Raw genomic sequence first — 22,896 nt, 5'->3', positions numbered from 1 at the left:
ACAAGTGCTTTACGACGGATAAAATAAGTGAGTGCATATGAAAGATGAAACTATTTTCCTTCGGAGGTGTATTTCTGCACAGAATACAGAAGCTGTATTTTATGTTTACAAGTGGAGCAATACTAGTATGAAATCATGACAAGTGCTATTCAAACTCATATCATTGCTGAAACCCACCCATTTTCACTACCCTCGCATTTGCATATACCCACTTTGCTGACGCGCCTGCTTCATTCGGACACAACTCCTTGCTAACGCTCGGACCCCCAGTTTCGCCCTGCCTCGACTCGGTTAGATAGCATTCGTGCTTTTTAGTGGCCACCTAGCACAGGTTGTGATGTGTTTTTTGCACTGTAGTTTTTTATACATACATCCGGGCGCAAATCGTAAAACAACTTTAATCTTTCAACAATTGCTTATGATGGTCCCCTTGAATTTTAATTAAGCCATGTGAGATATTTTCATGTCGCCCAGCGCAAATCATTTAGGAAACAATAAGAAGGAAATTAGTGAAATAATTCTAATTTTTTGAACAATTATTTCGAGTGGTGCGCCAAAAGTAAATCTGCGCGGACCTACTTCCACGTTGATTATGCTTTATTGTAAAAATAACAAACACTTCAAGATTTTTTTTAAATAATTAACCGAGTAATTCTTCTAACAACACAAATTACTAAAATGATCCGTGGTAAGAAAAGCAATAAGTTTTTGCAAAACCTTCACGGTGAGATTTACCTTCTGGCTACTTTTGATAGATACGTCTTTTATATTTAATACCCGTTCTATCAAATCTTCATGCAATCACATAGAAACAGTTGGGTTGACTCACAATCTACAGAGGCATTATTGTTAGTTTCAGTTTATTTTTATGTATTACAAATGTCTCGTGTTGTTAAAAAATATATCCAATGACGACTAAAACAAGAATTCTAGGAACCCCCCTCTCCCCCCCCAAAAAAAATCATAAGATTGCGATTTTGGCCAATAATTAGTTTTTGGATCAGGGGTCACAAAATTTTTGAACAGCCCTTAAATCGGGTTTTCGTATTTCCCACGGAACAGGCACATCATACTGAGTTAACTGATAATTTGGGTTCGGCTACATTATATGTAGTTCTCCAGATATAAGGCCTACAAGGAAATTTTTGATTGAAATATTTTGGATCAAATAAATCAGGGGACACAAAATTTTTGAACGACCTCTAAATCTAGTTTTCGTATTTTCTACGGAATAAGCACATCATACTGAGTTGAGTGATAGTTTGGGTTTGACTACACTATATGTAATTCTCTAGATATAAGACCTACAAGGAAATTTTTGATTAAAATATATTGGATCTTTTGATCCAATAAGATGCAAGAAACAAGCACTGCATAAGCAGTAGGGAAGCAGTATTTCTTTTGTGAAGTTTTTCTGAGCAAACGGTAATTTTTTTTTAAGTGTCTAAACTTAACCTACACTTGAAGATATTCAAAAACTACACCTTTCGTTTTCACTAGATTATAATATTCATTTACAAGCATTTTATATAAAGCAAATCGTCGTCCACGTAATAAATAACAGTCATGACACTTATCAAATTCGCCTAACTCGTAAAATATTTCTTAAACACCCGCATTATGCTTCGAAACCAAGTACTTTAGGATATGAAGGATACTCTCACTTAACATAATTTTGATGTCTGACGTGCAGTGGCGTATTTAGGGGGTTATCGGGCTCAATCTCCCCTCAAATAAATTTGTTAGTTTTTCGCATTCCACGTACAACAATAAATCTTCTTATCATTTCTAAAAGTTTAATTTACTTTCCATTTTCTTATGCTCTTTGTTCAGAAATAATACTGCACTTGTCAATTTTCATTCCATATAAGAACTGCGTTCTTTTTTCCTTTCTTTCTTCCATTATACTCTTCTGTTTCTTTTTCTTAGTTGTTATTTTCTTTCGTTTCTCCTATCATACTCTCAACCGTTGTTAGTTATGGTTCAAGTCGGCCGTCGTCAGTAACACCAAAACTAAGAGGAGCTCATAAGCGGAACTTACACGGATACCAACATAACGGGACTTTAGTTATTACAGCAAAGGAATATTTACATTGTTTAGTTATAAAGAAAATAAAGAAAATCAAGAGAGGGAAATAAGTAGCCCGGGAAATTAGGTAGGTCAAGAGGATGCTTCCTTTATCTTTTATGAATAGAATAAAAGGTTAGATTCACTAGAAATTTTTTGTGTACCCTATCACATACGGCTCACCAGTCTGCAATTTTTGCCTTTAAAACTTCAATTTATACATAAATTAAAATAAATTTAATTCTCAAACTCAGGTAGGCTATTGGCCTCCCCCCTACTTCCCGGTGTTATGTATAGATCCTCCTCCCGAAACAAAATCCTAAATACGCCACTGTTGACGTCATAAATAGTCACCATATTGATTCATCAGGAAATGTTACTTGTGTTCTCGTACAATTTATCTTCAATTACATAAATAATACAGTTCAGCATGCTTTCTTTCTTTCTGTCTTTCTTTCTTTTTCTTTTTCTTTTTTTAGGAAAAGGTTCAAATAATCTTATAACTCGTATCATATTACAATATGCAACACACATACTTTGAGCCAACGCAAGTGTCGGTGAAAAAAATGAAATCTTCAAGTTTTACGCCCCATGATTATACCGGCTGGGCTAAAAGAGACGACGATGATGATAAATGAATGAAATGGTGGAATGAAGAAAGTGGAAGGAAACGGAAGAACCCCGAGAAAAGCCACGTACACAGTGTTTGTCCACCACAAAACTCACTTGGCGCGAGTTGGGATCGAACCAAGGACCACAGACACTAGAGGTGAACGTTCAAACACTGAGCCTCTCCACAGTGTCGGTGAATTTAGTACTCAATTCAATTATATTCTGGTTTCAATTTGTTATTTGAACCAAGATATCTATAACTATGGGTTCCATATTTAAATGGTTTTGTTCAAAACCAATAAATGGCACTAAATACCTTTCATGGTCAAAGGTATGAGATAATGTTTAACTAAATATTGTTCAAAGATTGCTCACGAAGATAAATTTAGTAACACTGTAACCTATGTATCTAATTGTCTGTGTTATTATCAAACTTCGTTCCTGGCATGTATTCTAAATTAATATTGAAAAGGATTATCTAATTAACACCTTGTACACTGGTTAAGAGTTTTGATACTGTAAACATTTAATCTTAATAAAAATTAACAATGCACATTTATCTAACCAAGTCTAAACTAAATTTTCTTGCTAGCTAACTAATGAAGTTCTACACAGTTACTAAAGCAACACACAGACGAAATGGAGAACATAGTTACCTGATTTTTAACTTTTTTTTTTTTTTTTTGTAATTTTTTAAATCAAGTTATTAACAGGATAAGTATTAGATGGCAGTTAGAAATACTTAGTACTGATAATAATTCTGTCCGAAGTTATCTATCTATCTATCTATATATATATATATATATAAATGAAAGTGGCTATGTTTGTGACTTAATAACTCTCAAACCACCCGACCGATCTCGATCAAATTTTCAACATAGATGAGGTTCGACGTGGGATGCTTCTTATCATTTCACTTTGATAGTGCAACTTGAAGGAGGGGGAAGAGGGGAAATTTATAAAACTGACCGATATTAGTGTTGAATCCACAGTTTTCGAGGTCCCTGAGATGAACAGTGACACTTCCAGTGCCGTTTAAATACAAATTCAGCCCCGCAACTTGGGGGAGGGGGAAATAAATATATAAAAATGATTGCAAATGACCGATATTAGTGTTGAATCCACAGTTTTCGGGGTCGCTGAGAGGAACAGCGACACTTCCGTTGCCGTTTGAATCCAAGTTCAATCCCCATTGGTTACTCCTACTGGGAGATGGTGACATAAATGAATTGAAAGCGACCGATACTAGTGTCGAATTCATAGTTTTTGGGGTACCTAAGTTCATTAGTGACAGTTTTGGTATCCTTTATGTCCAAAATGAAACGTATTCTCCTCGTGCGAAGAACGGGCATTCTGCTATTATATAATACACTAAAAACATTTCTCTTTCTAGGTTAATAGAATTCATTAGCCTGAATAAATAAAATGGGGTGGGAACTAAACAAAAATAGAACAACCATTACTGGCTTGTACAAAGATGGCTATGACGATAATCAGACTTCTTTAAAAAGAAAAGTTATTACCAAAAACGTTGTCTATTGGACTATTGTAAGCTTGAATGATGTTAACATAACCAATGATATTGCAAACGTTGCCACACCACGCACCGGCTAAATTCAGCATTAAAGTCATCAAGGCCAAAATTTCTGTGAAACCAAAAGATCATGGCCAAAGATGAAAATATTCCCAACAACAATATCAATCTTATCCACGATGATCTTGGAATTTGTGCATATCACTCTAGAACATGGCAACTTTTAACTCCGGCTTTGAGACTTGCAAAAGGGAAACAATCAATGGTCTTACTGGTCCGTTATGCTGCGAACCACCATTGTCGGATCCCGTTCACAGACGAAAATATATTTTAGATATGGGAATCTTACAATCGCTAATATCACATGGTTTATTCTCAAAACTCTACAGAAGCTTCTCAAGTTGCTCAGAAAATTCGAAGAGGCTAGCACAAGGCTTCAATGATGGTATGATAAGAGACGGTTATATACACGGCGATCCTACTATTCGTGGAAAGGGAAGGAAGGAAGTGGCGTGGGACCTATCTGTTACGAATCATCCCGATATTTTTCTTGTGTGAATGAGGAACACCTCAATCACGATGGCTGGCCTGAAAAAGCTCTGAACTTTTTCGACCGAGTGTCCCTACCGGAAATCGAACGCAGGAACGTTTGCACCACATGTCCATCGCGAACTTACTTGGCCCGGGATCGAAATAGGGATCCACGCAACAGAATTGAGAGCTTTATCATTGAGCCACAATGCCTCCTTCCAATATCAGTTCTTTCGAAGCTCTGTACACTGTAAATTATCAAGAAGTTAAGAGTCTTCATCCCGGCGAAATTAAAATACCGCTAATTTTACAGTAATTATGTGATATCTTCAAATAGATAAAAGATAATCAAAAAGTGGAACAAGACCTCCCTAGACAATATTATTTTGCGTGAGGTACCGTTATCACAAGTCACCTAGTGGCTTTCCGTTTTCAGCTGTTTAGAAACGCGAAAATAAATGCCGATTTTCAAAATGGCTCGAAATCGAAAGCAGATAAGTGAATCGTGATAACGGTTTCTCATGTAAAATAATATTGTCTAGAGCGCTCTTGTTCCGCATTTCGATTATCTTCTATCTATTTGAAGATATCACATAATTACTGTAAAATTAGCGGTATTTTAATTTCGCCGGGATGAAGACTCTTAATGTTTACTAGTGTAAATATACTCAACGTTTTTTGTTATTATCTATAAAATTTATTATCACATATTCTATCCCTGTTAAAACCTTTCTTAAATATGTCTTGACTTTTGTGCATCTGAAACAGGATACAGAAAACCAAGCCAAGAACCTTTTGCGTTTATCTGTAAAACTACTCTTCAAACATTATAATACTTTAATATAGTTTAACGGCTTCTTTTTGAGACTGCAACATCAAGTTCTACAGATCACACTTAAAAAAAATATTTAAAAAATCAAGTAACTATGTTTTCGTGAAACTTGTAGAAGCCCATGCAGAAAAAATATCTGAAAACTACTATAACGGAATATTCAATAACCAAGCTACGTGATGATAGCGGTGAAATATATTTAATACTCATGAAAATATTGAAAAAATGCCAAATTAGAATGCTGTGATAATTTTATTTTATCTTTATATATATTGCAAGAAATATATATATGTAACGAGTACAAAGTGCATTCTTCATAGGTATTAAAAATTACATCGCCTGCTTTTGTGTCTTTAAAAATATTTAGAAAACAAACCAGAACTTAGAGGAATACAAGAAATTAAATAGATCTTTCATAGTCACCATGTTATTTCGGAATTGGTTGTCTAGAAAATGGGTTGCAACGTGAGCTGGTAGAAGATTAAATAAGATTCTTTTATTGCTGTGTTGAAGAGCGTCCATTTCGCGTTTCTCTTCGTTTGCCTGTGAAAAAAATGAAAAAAGGAAACAATTATCATTAGGATTTTGTTTCTGGAAAGTTTTCCAGTGACATATAAGCACATTAACACACTACAAAAGAAACTTAAAGCGTGAGAACTTCATTCAACATATCAAGACTTACGATAATTTATCATAGTCAGGTCTGAAACGTTATTTTCATATTGGTTGAGTTGAGTTGATTTTGAGTTTAACGTCCCGTTCAGCAGCGAGGCTATATGAGACGTGGACCTACTGATTAACGCGGAATCCGAAGCACATGAGCTCCGCCGGGAATCGAACCCGAGTCTCCCACGCCAAAGGCACGTACGCTAACCGCTTAGCCACGAAGGAGCTCAATTTTCATATTGGATTGAATGTACACACGAAAAAGAAATTATTTGACAGTTGACAAATTTTATTTTGCCAATAACTCGGGAGCAAATGAATTAATTTGGATCTTTTTGCTGCTATCCTTAGAATGGTTATAACTTGATAACTTGACCACGTCGGTACTCTAATAGGTTAATTTGTTGTTGAGTTACTAGGATAAGAAATTGTGTCAACTGAAGAATACTTTCTTTCGTGACTGTACATTGAGGAACAGGAACGCAAAGTCAGATAATATTCAAAATTTAAAAAAGAGTAATACGAACAATAAAAGGACTTAAATCAAGAGCTTCATGTAAAAAAATATTCAGAGAACTAAAAATTCTTCAACTTCCCTGTCTTTACATATTACGAAAACAATTTTCATAAATAAGTATCTCAAACCGACACTTACGTGTAACAGTGACGTACAAACGTACAATACTAGAAAGAAAAGAGATTTTGCTATTCCTACACATAGTACAATACTTTACGAAAAAGACCTTAAGTATACAGGAATATACGACAAATTACTTAATAACATAAGAGATTCTAAATCAGATAATATTTTCAATGAAAGACTAACACGACACCTATTGAAACGTTGTTTTTATTCTCTCTCTCTCTGAATATTTTGAATGTACACAAGAAACTTGTAAAACTACAATCAAATGAAGACTAGAAACTATAATGAAGTTTATGAAGTTAATGAATGAAGTCATAATGAAGTTAACAACAGTAAATAGTATAGCACGTAGATATGTAAGTAAGAATATGTATAGTAATATGTAAGGTAACTGTATATACTTATAATTTGGTGGTATCAAAGTATCTGGTTATGTTTTACATAAACACACTAAAAGAAGATGTACAGTCTACTAGTAATAAGATGTACATCGAGTATCTTTGTTATTCACATAGAAATATATTGACGTGTTTTTTTACTACATGTACAAATGTACAACACTGTGGTCGCTTGAACGTAAAATAAATAAATATTGCGCGACTCGCATAAGTGAAACTGTCATTCAATCGACCTGATCCTCTATAAGTCACTGACATTCTGCAAACCATTAGATTTGTTTAAGTAACATTGGTCACGCAGCTAGACAGCACCAATGTACGATGTTTTCGTATCAGAAAAGAGAATAAGTTTTCACGGTAAATCTTATAAAAATTACAATCTTTAAGTGACATATTCATTCATGCTGGTCGTCCTGTACATTACATTTTTGTCATTCATTTACGTTTTACAAATGTGGTATAAGGTTATAGGGTAATTCGAAAAAAAAAAAAAAAATCCATTTCCGCGTGTGTGAGAAATGGCGGGGAAGAGTGACGTCAGTCCTGTGGCGCTCTGTGCAGCAGGTCAGTAACAAGTAAACAATGAAAGGAAAAGGTTGTGTTGCAGTTGATTCTTCCGCCATAACAACTGAAAATGAACGCTCCAGTAAAAAATAAATAAATAAAAATATGAAGTGCGTGTGGTAATATGATTTCTGAGTATGAAAAACCTTTCAGAAGCTGCGTTCCATCGCGAACTGTGTGGTGTTCACGGACTAAACGTGCTGAGTGAAGGTGTTGTACGTGAATGGTGTCGCATGTTTAAAGATGAACGAACTGACGTGCACCATGTGGCAAGAAGTTCCACTGGGATATTTTTGATTATCCTCCCTATAGCCTAGATTTATCGCCGAGCGACTACCACCTCTTCAGGCACATGAAAGAGTGGCTTGCGTCTCACCGCTTCGATAATGACAATGAGCTTAAAAAAAAAAAAAAAAAGTTAGAGGGTGGCTTCATCCTTAGGTGGGAGATTTGTTTGCAAAAGAAATTTCAAACCTTGAACTTAGTTCAAACCTTGTGTGACAAGTGCCTCAATTTGAATGGTAAATATGTTGAAAAGTAATGTAACGCTGTACTTTTCTAATGTGTATAATAGAAGTTCTGATCTGCGAGTGTATGTCATTAATAACCAAACGCTGGCGTTTTTCCGAATTGCCCTTGTACATACAGAAAAAAGGAAATACTTTGGGAAGTGGTATTATGGGTAATTCTAAGCAAAAAAATACAAATATAAGCATGGGTCTTATTCTCAACGGCTTGAGAGCTTAGATTGTGAACCATTTTTAAACTTCTACTGCTTACTGCTCACACTATAGTTATTCTACAGAAGTGAGGCATAGCATATTTGAAAGATGATGGAATGACATTTACAACGGTGCGCAACATGTGGCATATATTTGGTATTTTTTGAAGGTAAGCTATTGAGAGAAATTTCGGAATTAGTGTTACCATCCAATTCCATTAACTAATCTTAACTTTCCCTTCATATCAAATACAATAACATAATAAAATATTTGTTTTCATTCATTCTACAACCAATCGGAAAAGTTACTGTGCACGAGACATTTGGAATAACATGAAAGTGATTTTACGATATTACTTACATGCAATAATACAAAGGAGGGCGCGGTGGCTTAGTGGTAGAGCGTTCACCTCTGGTGCTTGGGGTCCCGGGTTCGATCCCAGCCCCAGCCAAGTGAACTTTGTAGTGGACAAACACCGTGCTCGTGGGTTTTCTCGGGGTTCTCCCGTTTCCTCCCACTTTCTTCATTCCACCATTTCACACATCTCTCATCATCACAGTCTTCTTTAGCCTAACCAGCATAAGCGTGGGACGTAAAACTCTCAGATTTCATTTTCATTTCATTACAATAATACAAGACGTTACTACTTGCTCCTAAATATTTTGGAACAGCTAGGCATATTCACTTACACACAGTTGAGTGAAAGCGTTGGTCCATATTGATGATTAAATAGTGAATACTAGTGTTTAAGCATGTGCTCTGTACATGGTGGAAAATTATGGGATACTGCATCAAAGATTCGAGAAGTTCCAGTTACACATGTTCTTGTTGGCAGGTAATGTCACGAAAGGATACACATGCGGATGCAGCCTGTGGTTGATTATATATAATCTGTGGAACTGTACGAGAGGATCAAAGATGGTTGCCGGATAGTTAACTATTTGAGCGTCAAGCTCTCATTTATTTTTAATTTTAATCAACTTTTACTTTTAGACAAATTTACTGTTTGATACAATTATAAAGATATTTAGCATAGTGCAATTATGTTCGGTGTCGCTTATCCCCTTTAATTTCACATTTATTAGTGATAACAAGTGCACTTATAACTGGTCATTTCGTTCATACGGACAGGCCATTTTGAAAATCAATTTTTACTTTACAACAATATAAGTGATAAAGTCGACTATGCCCGTATAGCTGCAATTAAATACATATTAATACCCGCAAGGGTTGGAAGGAAATGAGAGGGACTGTAGAATAAACAAGATGAATTGGAAAAATAAACACACTGCTGAACAAGACTACACTTATTTAATATAAAAAACACATTTACATGTAACGTTTCGATCTACTAGCCAAGATCCTCATCAGATGTACATTGAGTGATACAAAAAACTACTCAAGTATATATACACAATTCATCTCCCTATCTGCTCTCTCATTGGCCCGTTCAAACAGCCAATCAGAAGTGTGGAAATCTATCTGAACTGACCAATGGGAAAACAACATTCTACCAGAAAGAAACAACAAGGAGCAAGCAACCATTGAATACATTAATTCACATACATTTTTCTGTATTTATCAATAATATTTCTCCATTCTTTATTAATGCTGATACCTTTGGTCCAATTCATTAAGTTTACATCCCCTTCTTTTTCTATCCACCAGGCCTCTTTCCACTTTCTCGGCCACAACCTTTTTTCCCGTTCCAACACAATAACTTGCTTTTCTTTGGATGAATGCATTTCCAGTCATATTAGAGATAAATATATCGTACAGATTGACAATATAGGGTAACCACAAAATGATTTAAGAGTTTCTTTATGTATGCCAACAGCTTCAGCTTTGCGTACCTGCAAATATTTGTTATTTCGGGTCTATCACACGCAGATTAACAAGAGTGGAGCGTAAATGCAATACCTGTATACAGTGTGTGTTGTCTTATGTGCACCATAAACTCGTAACTGTATAAAAACCATTAAACTATCGGCGATGTTCTATCTTATTAGCCATGCTTGTGCGAGGGAACATTTATTAATCCACTGGGAGGAGAATAGCACTGGTGGTTAGGGTGCTGATGACACGGTTGCGAAGTAACTTAGGAATTTCATTGCAAGTAAAAGAAGGCAACTTGCAAGAGCATTAGGACACCGAAAGTACTGAAGGGGTTGTTAAATTACTTTGGAGAGAGTTCATATTGTGTATAATTGCTTCCTGTACGGTAGATTACACAACAATGACACTGTAGTTATGGTAATTCTATCTATTACTTCAGTTACAGGCATACTGATTGGACGATTTCTATCATATGGCGCAATAATTAAGTTCGTTAGATGTTACTTTTTCTGTGCGAGTTTATAGATTTTACAGGTAAATCTTCGAAATAGTGTCTCCTTATTCTTAATCTACAGTTATGAAAAAAAATCTACTCGTCCAAATAAAAAATGTTCTAATATAATAAGAATTTTATGGAAGAGGGTTATATGAAAAAAAAAAAAAAAAAACACTACGTATGTTATATAATGCCTCTCATTGTTCAACTACAGGAAGGAATTACTTGTTCATAATCGTTTCATAGTGGGTGCAGTAATGTGACTATATGAATTAAGAGGAATATGTAAAATCTTTGATAAATGTGTACGAAGAAATTTTTGACCTGTATTTTCACTTTTAGTTCGCTGTCAAAACTACAAAATGTACGGTAATTGTCATATAACCCTTACACAGACCAAGTGCAAGGAAATATGATAGCTTTGAAAGGAATTTGAGTTTAGAATCAAAACTAGAAAATTAGGCCTATCTACTTATGAATTAACATTTGCAGTTGTAGCTGTAGCCAAAGGGTAATAAATAATCTAGGTACTCATTATTCTATACTAAACCTTGAAATTTTAATCCATATGCCACTGAAGTTTGTAATTTAGGTGCAAATAACTGTATTGCCGATAGTCTAATTATCACAATTAAGTACATAAACCATGTAATATTTAAGAACAAAGTGTCTTTATAACATTGTTAAAGAAATTATTTGGCTGCTTTCCCTACACTATCTTAAATCCCATTGCATATTCAAAGAACAAAATATAAATACGTTTGTTATTTATGTAACACTTTTATATATCACTAGTAAAATCATTAATTTGTATATTTATCAAGTAAATTATTATTAGATCAGCTCACAAAAATATTCACCTCAACAAAAATATTAAGAATATGCGTTTTAAAATTTTATTAGTTCATTTTACGAGAAATTGCCATGTTAAGCACACAAGTATACTAACGTAGTGTACATCCTCACACACTACGCACTATACACTCGCAGCCTTGTGAACTTGGATCTTTTGACGCACACTAGATGACGTCAGTTCCGGAAATAAGCGTACTCCGAATGCGCACTTGTATCTTTTGGACAAAGCCTTAGATTCATCCGAACACCCTCTCCGAATAGAATAGTGAAGCACGAAAGAAATATGCAAGAAAGGGGAAATAAATATATACACGAGTTATTACCTGAACTTGCCAAAGAAAGTCTAGCCTCGCTGTCCATTCTACTTGACGACCATGGATCACTATTGCCAATAGGAACATCAGCACATACACTACTCCCAATGCGTGTTGGGGAACTGACGATCTGAAAACGACAATCATTCAATTATTACACAATAACGATGACAAATATCAACAATACTCACTGTTAAATCATAGTACAAAGGCTAAACGTATTCGAAATGCAAAAATGAGATGAGCAAGCGAATCTTGCAAAGTTTTCTCACGGTAACTCAAGCCGTTCCTCTTATATTTCGTCACTCTATGGGACACAATGTTCAGTTAGAGATTCACAACTGCATAACTTTAAATGTCCAAGTTCCGAAAACTATAACAAATATTGGGTCTAAGGTTAACGCTACGATTTGTCACTTGTGGAAAATTTCCGACTCTGAAATGATTGACGGGAGTGTCAAGAACAGTATAGATGGCAATTGAATCACATTGAATCTTACAGTATCCCATTTGCCAGCATCTACAAACAGTGGCGGTTTTAGTGGGTAGGCCGGGTAGGCATTTAGTGGGTAGACAAAATTTTGAAAAATATATAAACGTTAAAAGATACAATAAAGAATATATATATTCCATTATTTATATTAATGGTAGATAATTATTTAAGAAATAGCATCAACCACTACTGTAAAAATAATTTCCTACTGTCATTAATCAATCAGATGTGTATATGTATCCACAAGTGAGGGAGTGGGCCTACCCAAAATTAAAAACCTAAAGCCGCCCCTGTACTACAAAGAGAAAAAAAAAATATGAAATTGGGCTAATCAAAGAACGTAATAGTTAACCGGATGAAACAGCACCAGTATAGATGATTATTTGCAACTTATATAATGTATCGTCCATCTATCAACATGAAAAATCTTATGTTGAAACTACAATCAACTGGTAGGACCCGATAAAAATCCCAACTTACACCACGAGCACAATGCTATCACCACGAAATTACAAGTTCTGGGAAGAAACAGGACCACTTCCCACCAGGGGTGAGGATCCTGCCATTAAGCTTCCGCAGTTTTTCCAATTTATTTGAAACAGATGTGTGTCCTGTTATGGATCAATGAATGAAGTGGAAAATTTTAATTATAATGCAGTGTACACCATTTTCTTTCAAGTATATTGTAAAGTACCAAAAATCCTTACATGTATTTTGTAAATTTATTTTGTTTATTATAAAACAAGGAAGCGATATTCAAACTGCTTAGGAAAATAAAAACAGATAACGTAGGCATCACACCACAATTATAGGAAGTTTTCCTATACGGAAATAAAGTAAGACATTTCATAAGGAGACCTGAGCTAAGCTCTACGCTATAACCAGGAAGCACCTGAATCCCGGAAAGGGGTTGTGCTGGTTGAGGACGGAGAGTAGACTGGGGAGTTGTAATTAAGATCGCATAGTGTAAAGACATCGATTGGAGATTATCAAAGGTGAACTACCTGTGAGTATTACATCTATTTACGATGTTGGATAATCATAATGGTTAAGTTTCTGTGCCATTACGATTTAGTAGATTTTTCTAGTTAAAACCATTTCGAGTCCTGATAGCTTGTGGTGTGATGTCAAAAATATTCAAAAGAAATCAATTATTTCATTTCTTATCCTAAGAAGATTAGTTAAATTCATCCTTGAGTTGTCTAAATACACGGTGTTACACATTTCAGATGAGCTACGCTCTACCCCCAAGTATAAAAAGTTTCTAAGATACTAAATCATTTCAGTTAGAAATTTGTAGAACACGTTAATATTTATTCAAAACTCACTTCAAATGTAAACATAATACACCAAACAAATTCGCATTTACAAATGAATTAGCTATGCCTGGTCTCTTCATGGGCGAACATGCAGGTCTCCAAAGAAGCAATTCTTAATACGTGGTCTTGTGTTTATACTGTTTATTAATCATTGCAAACAAAAGAGTATTAATAAGAGATTTGGTGAAAGAGGTTAAGTGTTAGAGCTATCATCACTGATGCGAAGGGTGACTGATTCGATCCCAAACCATGTAACTTTCTTGTGGATAACATCGAGTACGTGGTTCTTCTCGGGGTTCTCTCGTCTCGGGTTTCATATTCTCATTCCTCCAAGTTTTCTACATAATCATTCACTTCCCTTATTTTTCATCTCCTTCGGCGTACCGGACACAATCATGGAACATAGACGTGGACAAATTATTAGCAATTTTTTGAAATTAATGAATTTTGTTGATTTATTGCATTTCCTAAATTTTGCTGAAGAGAGCTAGTCATTTGTGAGACAATACGTGACTATGTTATCCCTGAGCGACATTTGTAAGCTGTTTGTGAGTTCTTACATGTCAGGAGAGTGATGATTCATCCAGTAATCTGACGCAACATGAGGAAACGTGGTTCCCAGACGAGAAATGTTTGAATGGAGGAAAAACCCTGGGAGCACATAAACTCGTCTTCGGAGTTAAAATCGCTGATCATGTTCAGTAATATGAAACATGAACGCAGAGTAATGTCAGAAAGTCATCGCAGAACATCTTTTGCCACAGTTGCGTGAATGGTTTCCATTTGGGGACCCGATTTTTATGCATGATAGTGTGTCGTGCCATAAGGCTAAGACTGTTTTCAAGACTTCGTAACAGAAAGGCTTCAGAGTCCTTCCATGAACTGGAAACAGCCAAGATATTAACTTTATAGAGTCTATTGGACCCTTTCTGAAGAAAAGAGTTACGGAGTAGCATCCAACTCTAAGAAACCAGCTGATAGAAATGGTAAATAATGTATGGCACAGTGATCCAGAAATAAAGAAATTTCGCTGTACGTTAATAAACCAGATGCCAATACGAATTCAGGCACTATGTCAAGTCAAGGGTTTTCATACAAGGTGCCAAAATACTGTAACTATACATAGAATGTAGTGGTATACAAAATTTTTCAGATATTACAACGTTTCCACACGTGTTATTTCTTTAATATGTCATTTTCTTCAATTTTTACATGAAAATCCTAAAATTGATAATAATTTGCCCACGTCTGTAAAAGAGTAATAGAAAACTTTTGTCAGTTGAAAGGAATGGAACAGATTGTGTTCTTCAGATATAATATTTTTCGGACCTATCTTCGAGTAGGACACCCATAGCTTGTGCTGACTATAAAATGCTCTTCCTCAACATGTATATCTTAAATACAGAACAATATTCTATTGTTAGCACAATCCACTATCAAAATGGGTAAACATATTTAATCTCTCCATCTAAAAATTGACTTTTTGAACTTGTTCCTCTTTGAAAACATATACACACAGAAAGTGCATGTAAAGTTCTTGAACTAGTTTTCCATATATCAACCTCAGGTGACGTACGATGATATTGATATTATTATTATTTGGAGATTACAGTGTTATCTAAGATTATAACGAAAATGTACTTCAAATAAAATTTGCATATTTTCGGCAGCAAGATCGGAATCTGCAATAAAAATAGTGGGTTTCCGTTTAAAATTTTAAGGTTTCCCCTCCTCCCTCCCTTAGAGAGGAGAAAGCAACTTCATTTTATGTTAGCTGAATAGATCTTTTAAAATTATTAAACACGTACTTCGTGTTCTTTTGAATTGTAAGTGTATTCTCGATATATTTAGTTTATCAGCCTTAGGCAACGTACGATGATATTCATTATTTTTTTTTCGATTACAGTGCCATGTAGTAGGATAACAAAAAAGTACTTCAAGTAAAATTCGCGTATTTTCGGTCGCAGAATCCGAATTTGTAATAAAAATAGGGGGTTTTCGTTTCAATTTTTCAAGTTGACACCGGGGCCATATGATGGGACCTCTGGGAGCACTTGCTGTTCTTAGAATTTTATAGGCTCCTGACACGGGTACACTCTTGTGTAAATTATATAGTGTGTATCAAAATTCTGGAGTCATAGTCAAACCACGTTTGATAAAAATGAAAGAATGGGAAATATTTGGAAGTATGTGGTTTTAAATCTAAAATGATGGAATATTCTCAATTGCACCAGCTGTTTGGGTTCCAGACTGGTAAGACGCTTTATGTTAAATGAAAACTCAACGTTGCCAGTTCAGCAAGCCGTTCCCTTGGCTTTCACCATATCAACAACACACTATTGTTAGGAAACGGATTCGAGATCTTCTAAGGTCCCTCACGTAATAATGTGCATACTTCCCGAGCTATTACGTTCCGTTCAAATAGCTTGCTAAACTGGAAACGTTGCTTTTTCATTTAGTATAGGCACTTTACCAGTCTGGATCCTAAATAGCTCGTGCAATTAAAAATACCTCACTAGTTTAAAATGAAAACTACCTATTTCTAACAACATTCAACACACATTTTTTTTTTAATCTCTTTTCTACTCATAATGGAGTTGCTCTATGGCCCCGAACTTTCGATACACCCGGTTTTTATCTATCTATTTATATATTTTACGTATATTGCAAGGTTCTATACGTGCTACGAACACCACATGCTGGCTGCAAACAAACTTTAGACGACAACCACGAAGCAGACATAGTCAACGATCGTCAAGTAACAAAAATCTATGAAGTCAGTAATATTTCTGAATAAATGAAGCCAACACATCGCAGAAGGAATTTATCTCCATCGATTGACCACCTTCTCCATTCCCTACGACGCCTGATCTCTGAGAGTTCCTTTTCCTAGGATACCTGGTCTCTGGAAACACCTTACTACTTTCTAAGATGCCTGATCTTTGAGTTTTATCCCCCTCTCCAGGACGCCTGATCTCTAAGAAGTACCTACACACTCCTTGGCCACAAGACTCTTGGATCCTCTCACCCTAGGACGCATGGTCTTTGGTCCCTACATAAAATCACCAACAAACTACCGAGTACTCAAGAGGAACTTATATTTGGATTGTGATTATTATTACTACTGTGTATAAGAAAAAAAAATATAATAAAAAGTGATGGGTCCAAAATTCCGGTGTACTATTTTTAGCTCTATCTTAAAAAGACAGAATTTTACAATATATATATAGATCGACATACAAAGATTAAAAACGGTGTATATTTTAATAAACTTACAGAATAAAACAGATTATTTCTTACCTAACCCGTTTGTCGTAGCAATCAAACAACGATATGTGTGACAATTCGATCAACAGGATGTATATTGTAGCCATAATAATGAGCAGAAGTCCTTTAATTGCTATGGGAAGTCTTAAGAACACAGCCACCGCCAAGTAGCCGAGAACACACGATAGGATAATGTACTGAGGCAATGGACATGAGCGATGGTCGTCGACTAACGGCGCTACAGTCACATTCACTGTCTCCGTTTGAGGATTGCATGGAACATCTGTTCGGCAGGTGAACTGAAAAATAAAGAAATTCAAAGTTCAAGTTTATATATCAGCAAAGTTTTCATCTGTATCTCTAAAAATAAAGGAAACATCAATTTCAGACTGTGGGCAGTGTGAATGTAAAAATTTTCACACATTCAAAAACCCGGAATGTACAGAAGGTAAGGAGCTAGCATCACGCTCATCATATCTTTATTCCCAAATTACTTAGGTAGGATCGGATTCAATGTTTTATCTCCTCCCTAGGGTCGCGTCTCACCTCAAGTACAAAATTGTAGCACAATAAAAAAACAAAATATATATTTATATTATGCATACCTTTGTTTCAACATTTTTATATAAATTTGAATAAATTTTCATTTCGAATCCGGTGCAAACAAAGATCTGGATTATTACAAATTTAGATATTTTTAAAATAAAGTTACAGAGAATGATTAATTTTTATTTTTACAAGATGTACTAGTGTAATAATAGAAGAAATTCGTTTTGAATTTTCGTTCGTAATATGTAAATGTTCAAATAACCACTAAAAGTTTCACTAAAACGAATATAATAATTGTTTTGTTTGTTAAAATTTACTATTTCTACTGTAATACAAGATTATGTTGATTATAAAAGATAAAACCACTTTTTTAAAAAAATATTACCTTCTTTCATCTACACTAAAAGTCATGAAAGTTAATGAAACAGGCGAAAAAAAGGGTACTATGAAATGATATAAGAAAATGTGTTTATTATTATTATTATTATTGCTCCATCTCGGTTTAAACCGGATTCAGCTTAATAATCTGATTGCCCTCTCTGGCAAGTGCAGATTATTTGAAGAATTCTTCCCCAAAGAACTTCCTGATCATATGAAAAGTGTCTAGTATTACTGATTTTTGTAGGTTTGTTAGAAGATGTTTTGCGTTTATCTGCTCAAGTTGCGTCACAGTATTTCTAGGGACAATAGCTGTAGCTGAGATAATGATTGGTATTACTGTAATATCATGGCATTTCCATATCTTTTTAATTTCGTCTGCAAGGTCTTTATATTTGCTAATTTTCGTGCTCAATGCTGTAAGTATGTTGTGAGTCAATTGCACTGCTACATTTATGATGGTTACTTCTTGGTCTATTTTTATTGATAATAGTGATGTCGGCTCTGTCTGCAGGTACTGTTACATCCGTTCTGATTACTCGATCCCAGTAGTTTGTATTTACCGTTTTCAATTAATGGATTTTTGCTGGTAATTGTAGTATGGTTTGGTATTAGTGATTAATTTCACGTTATGTGACAAAAACTGGGGGATGGTTTTTGCAACATTGTTTTGTGTTTTCAGATAGTCTGAGAGATAGTTTTTATAATAACTATGGAGGATGATCGTGACTCTTCTAATGATACCAGTAATCCTTTCACTGGTATTAGTGATGATATCAATAAAGACTGCAGGGCCATTAATGCAGATTTCTCGCATGTAAGCAACGCATCAGGATCAAAATTCAACCAAAGAAATCAAACCCAAAATGATACCACATTAAACATGAGCATTGATTTTTCAAACAAGCCTAACGAGACTACCTGTAAGCTTTGCAACAAATCATGTGTTAGTTTAAAAGGCCTAGCAATTCATAATAGCAGGTGCCATTATGATATCAATAAAACCAAATCATGCTCGCTTTCACGGAAGTCGCAACCATCCACTGACAATGTCGATCACCCAAGAAAAATTTTGATCTCCAAATGCAATAAGCTTCTAGCAAGATTAAAGTCTTCTATTCCAATGTTGCGCAGGGTACCTCGAGGGGCTAGAGCTACAGTGGCAGACTCTCTGTGTGCGGTATTGCAACAGATTGTACGTACAAATGACTCAGAAGCTTGGATGGATCTCTTCTTTTTTCCTTACGTTACACTGTGCGTGCCATCAAAAGCTGACAAAGTGAATAATTTAACATCATGGGTTAAACAAAGAGTGCGATGTTGGTCTGATTCTCGTTGCGAAGCCCTTCCTAACCACAGTAAAAAATCCTTCAAAGCTCGACGACCAGTAAATTCCACTTTTAACATTAAGAATGTCGAGAACAAATTAGTAGATGGTGATGTCCGCAACGCAGTACGGCTTCTCATTTCAGAAGATACTATAGCTTCTCCGAATGGATCTGTATTAGAAGCATTAAAAGAGAAACACCCGGCTCACAGCCACCCTTTTGAACCTCCCGATCTCATTGAGCCCAGTATGAGCCCAGTGCCTAGAGTATCAGCTGACGAGTTTACGAAGGCACTTAAATCATTTCCTTCCGGGTCATCAGGAGGTATGGACAGTCTCCGTCCTTCAATATTAAAGGACCTCCTACTCTCCCAAGACTGCAAAGCTAAAGAACACCTGACTAACGCCATCTGTGATTTTCTCCACTTGATTATTTCGGGTGATGTGCCCATGGAAATTAGACCTATTTTCTTTGGAGCATCACTAATAGCTTTGAGGAAGAAAAGTGGTGGCATTCGTCCCATCGCAGTAGGCAATGTGTGGAGGAGATTGTCAGCCAAAATAATTTGCCATAGAATTAGAGAACCTCTAACACTTTTTCTATCCCCACACCAACTGGGAGTTTGCGTCTCACATGGAGCAGAAACAGCAGTCCACGCTGCTCGTATGTACTACTCTTTTCCACACCATCAGGAGAAAGTGTTTCTGAAGATAGACTTTAGAAACGCATTCAACGAGCTGAATCGTGATTCTATGCTCATACAGGTAAAAAACAATTTTCCATCAATTTATCGATACGTACATCAGTGCTACTCGCAACCGAGCAACTTATACTTAGGAGATGAAATAATCCTCTCTCAGCGTGGCGTACAACAAGGCGACCCTCTTGGCCCTGGTTTGTTCGCACTAACTTTACAATCCATCGTTAATAGTATCAATACAGAACTGAACATATGATATTTGGATGACGGGACTATAGCTGGAGACAAGGATACCGTACTAGAGACATTAGAAATGATCCGTAGACGGGCTAAGGAGATCGGATTGCAAATGAATTTCTCCAAATGTGAGGTCAGCTTTCTCGGAGTTTCCAATGAGCAGTCTAATAATCTCTTCAAGCTGTTTGACGAAGCCGCGCCTGGGATTCAAAGAATTTCGACAGATGACGCCAGCTTATTAGGAGCAGCATTATCTAATGAGGCAAGACGAACAATATTAAAAGACAAAATTTCTAAATTAGAATTCTTCTTTACACGTCTTTCCTTGATTTCAGCTCACTCTGCCTTTTACCTACTACGTGCCTCATTGTCCATGCCAAGGCTGCTATACTTTCTTCGCTGTGCTCCTTCTTGGCGGGATGCTGATCTACTGGAATGCTATGACAACACCTTGAAAACCGGTCTAGAATCTATCCTGAATTGTTCACTCAACAATAACTCTTGGCTGCAGGCGTCCCTTCCTGTTAACCACGGAGGTCTCGGCATTCGTCGCGCCATGGATCTGGCTATTTCATCCTTTCTGTCTTCATTCTATGGCGCTAAGCCATTGATCGAGACCATTCTCCAACAAGATCTTAGCCTAGTATCGGATTCGGATGTCAACGATAGCATTGCTAAGTGGTCATCTATAGTGGGATCAGATCCCCCTGACCTTGATAAGAGAGCACTACAATCCTCTTGGGACGATCCTCTTATAAATCATCACTTTTCAGCTCTGCTTCAGTCATCCGATAACCCAGAAGATAAGGCCAGACTTCTAGCTACATCATCTCCAGAAGCAGGCGCTTGGCTCCATGCTATCCCGTCACCTTCTTTAGGATTACATCTTCCCAATGACAGTTTTCGAATTGCCAGTGCACTGCGTTTGGGAGCAGATGTTTGCGAGCAACACAGATGTCCTGCCTGTAGAAGTGTCGTAGACAAGAAGGGCCTTCATGGACTCTCCTGTGCCAATAGTGCGGGCAGACATTCACGCCACTCCAGCGTCAACGACATTATCGTGAGGGCACTAATTTCAGCAGGAGTTCCTTCTATATGTGAACCGTTGGGATGCAGTCGTGCAGACGGCAAGAGGCCAGATGGTATGACTCTAATACCGTGGAAGAAAGGAAAAGCACTTCTATGGGATTTTACTTGTTCCGACACCTTCGCCCCTTCAAATATACATTCTTCCTCAGCACAAGCTGGCAACGTGGCTGCTCGCCGGGAAACAGAAAAGCGCAGGAAATATAGCAATTTACTCGACAAATATCATTTTGTCGCTATAGCTGTCGAATCGGGTGGTTCATGGGGTCCCGAAGGCCTTAACTTTATAAAAGAAGTTGGCCATCGCATTCGTTTATCGTCAGGAGATGCTAGAGCAACCTCGTTTCTACTGCAACGCATCAGCATGGCAGTACAAAGAGGGAACGTTGCATCAGTTTTGGGAACGCTACCCTCTGGTAAGGAACTGGAGGAGATCTTTTGTTCGTAATCTCGGCGAAGGTTTGAGGATGCTGTTGTGAGGCTTATCACAATAACGTGTATTAGTGAATAATTATATTTTAATAATCTGTAAAATGTAAATTGTGCACTGTTCAAGGAATGTAATATTTTGTAGTTTTGCCAGCGGACTTAATGCCAAGTGGGATCTTATTGTTGTCTAATTTCTAATTTTAATTAACTTTGAATGTTACAAATTTGAATGAGGCCGTCGGTTTTAACAATATTTCATTGTTAAATTTTAATGTAAATAATTAGGCAAAAAAATATTTTAAAAATATGTAACAATAAGGATTATATATATAATTTAATAAAGATGTCTGAGAGAACCATTATACGGCATAAACCTGTGATTTTAATTCTTCCTTATGTGTCTCTGCATTTTTCATCCGGTATTTCTTGCTTCACTATGTATTACAGCAGTTTCGGATTATTACTATTATTTTCAACTTCCGAATTTTTTTCCGTCTCGCTTATTAAATTTTTATCCAACATACGCCTCCAGAACCGGGCTGCCCGGTGATAAGTCCATCCCTGCCTAGGTATCCATATCAGTGAGACTCTGAGCCAGGACGGGAATAGAACATACAGAAATCCTATTTCCACAGCGCTGAGATACGAACCTGAGACATTCAGTTGATGGGCAAACACCAAACCAATTGAGCCACATAGACTTACTATCAATATGTAGGATTTGTTTCTATTATTACTATTTTGTTTTTATTATTCATCTATTGAATTAAATAAGATTGGACAACTTCAATACAATTTCAACTTGTACTTCAAGTACAATAGTAAATTACCTTTACCCCTTGCCAGTAGATAGTTGGAATCAAGCATCAAAAACTTCAAGATAGTTTGCAAATATAAATATAACTACTCATGTACAGTGTGGGCACAAAGTCATTTTCCCTAAAACAAGTAAGGAAAGGAACGAAATAAGCAAGAGAGAGAGTTTATTTATTTATTTATTTGTTCACCGACTGAAGTTGTGCCAAGTAGTACAGGT

At 36.1% G+C, this 22,896-nt stretch overlaps 1 protein-coding gene across 1 annotated transcript in view; it reads right to left on the bottom strand.

Annotated features, from left to right (window-relative positions):
• Positions 1-22,896, bottom strand: part of rut (adenylate cyclase rutabaga) — a gene marked incomplete in the record, with an annotated part of 698,554 nt that overhangs the window by 79,867 nt on the left and 595,791 nt on the right. Inside the window, 3 exon segments of the mRNA XM_081741008.1 lie at positions 6,001-6,120; positions 12,084-12,204; positions 17,187-17,452. Of these exon segments, the coding sequence (XP_081597134.1) occupies positions 6,001-6,120; positions 12,084-12,204; positions 17,187-17,452 (507 nt within the window).

The sequence above is a fragment of the Thermobia domestica genome, chromosome 15 (genome assembly GCF_964235325.1).
Source record: "Thermobia domestica chromosome 15, izTheDome1.hap1.1, whole genome shotgun sequence".
NCBI lineage: Eukaryota > Metazoa > Arthropoda > Insecta > Zygentoma > Lepismatidae > Thermobia > Thermobia domestica.
The sequence above is the reverse complement of the archived record's forward strand: the minus strand, read 5'-3'. Positions and strand labels throughout refer to the sequence as shown.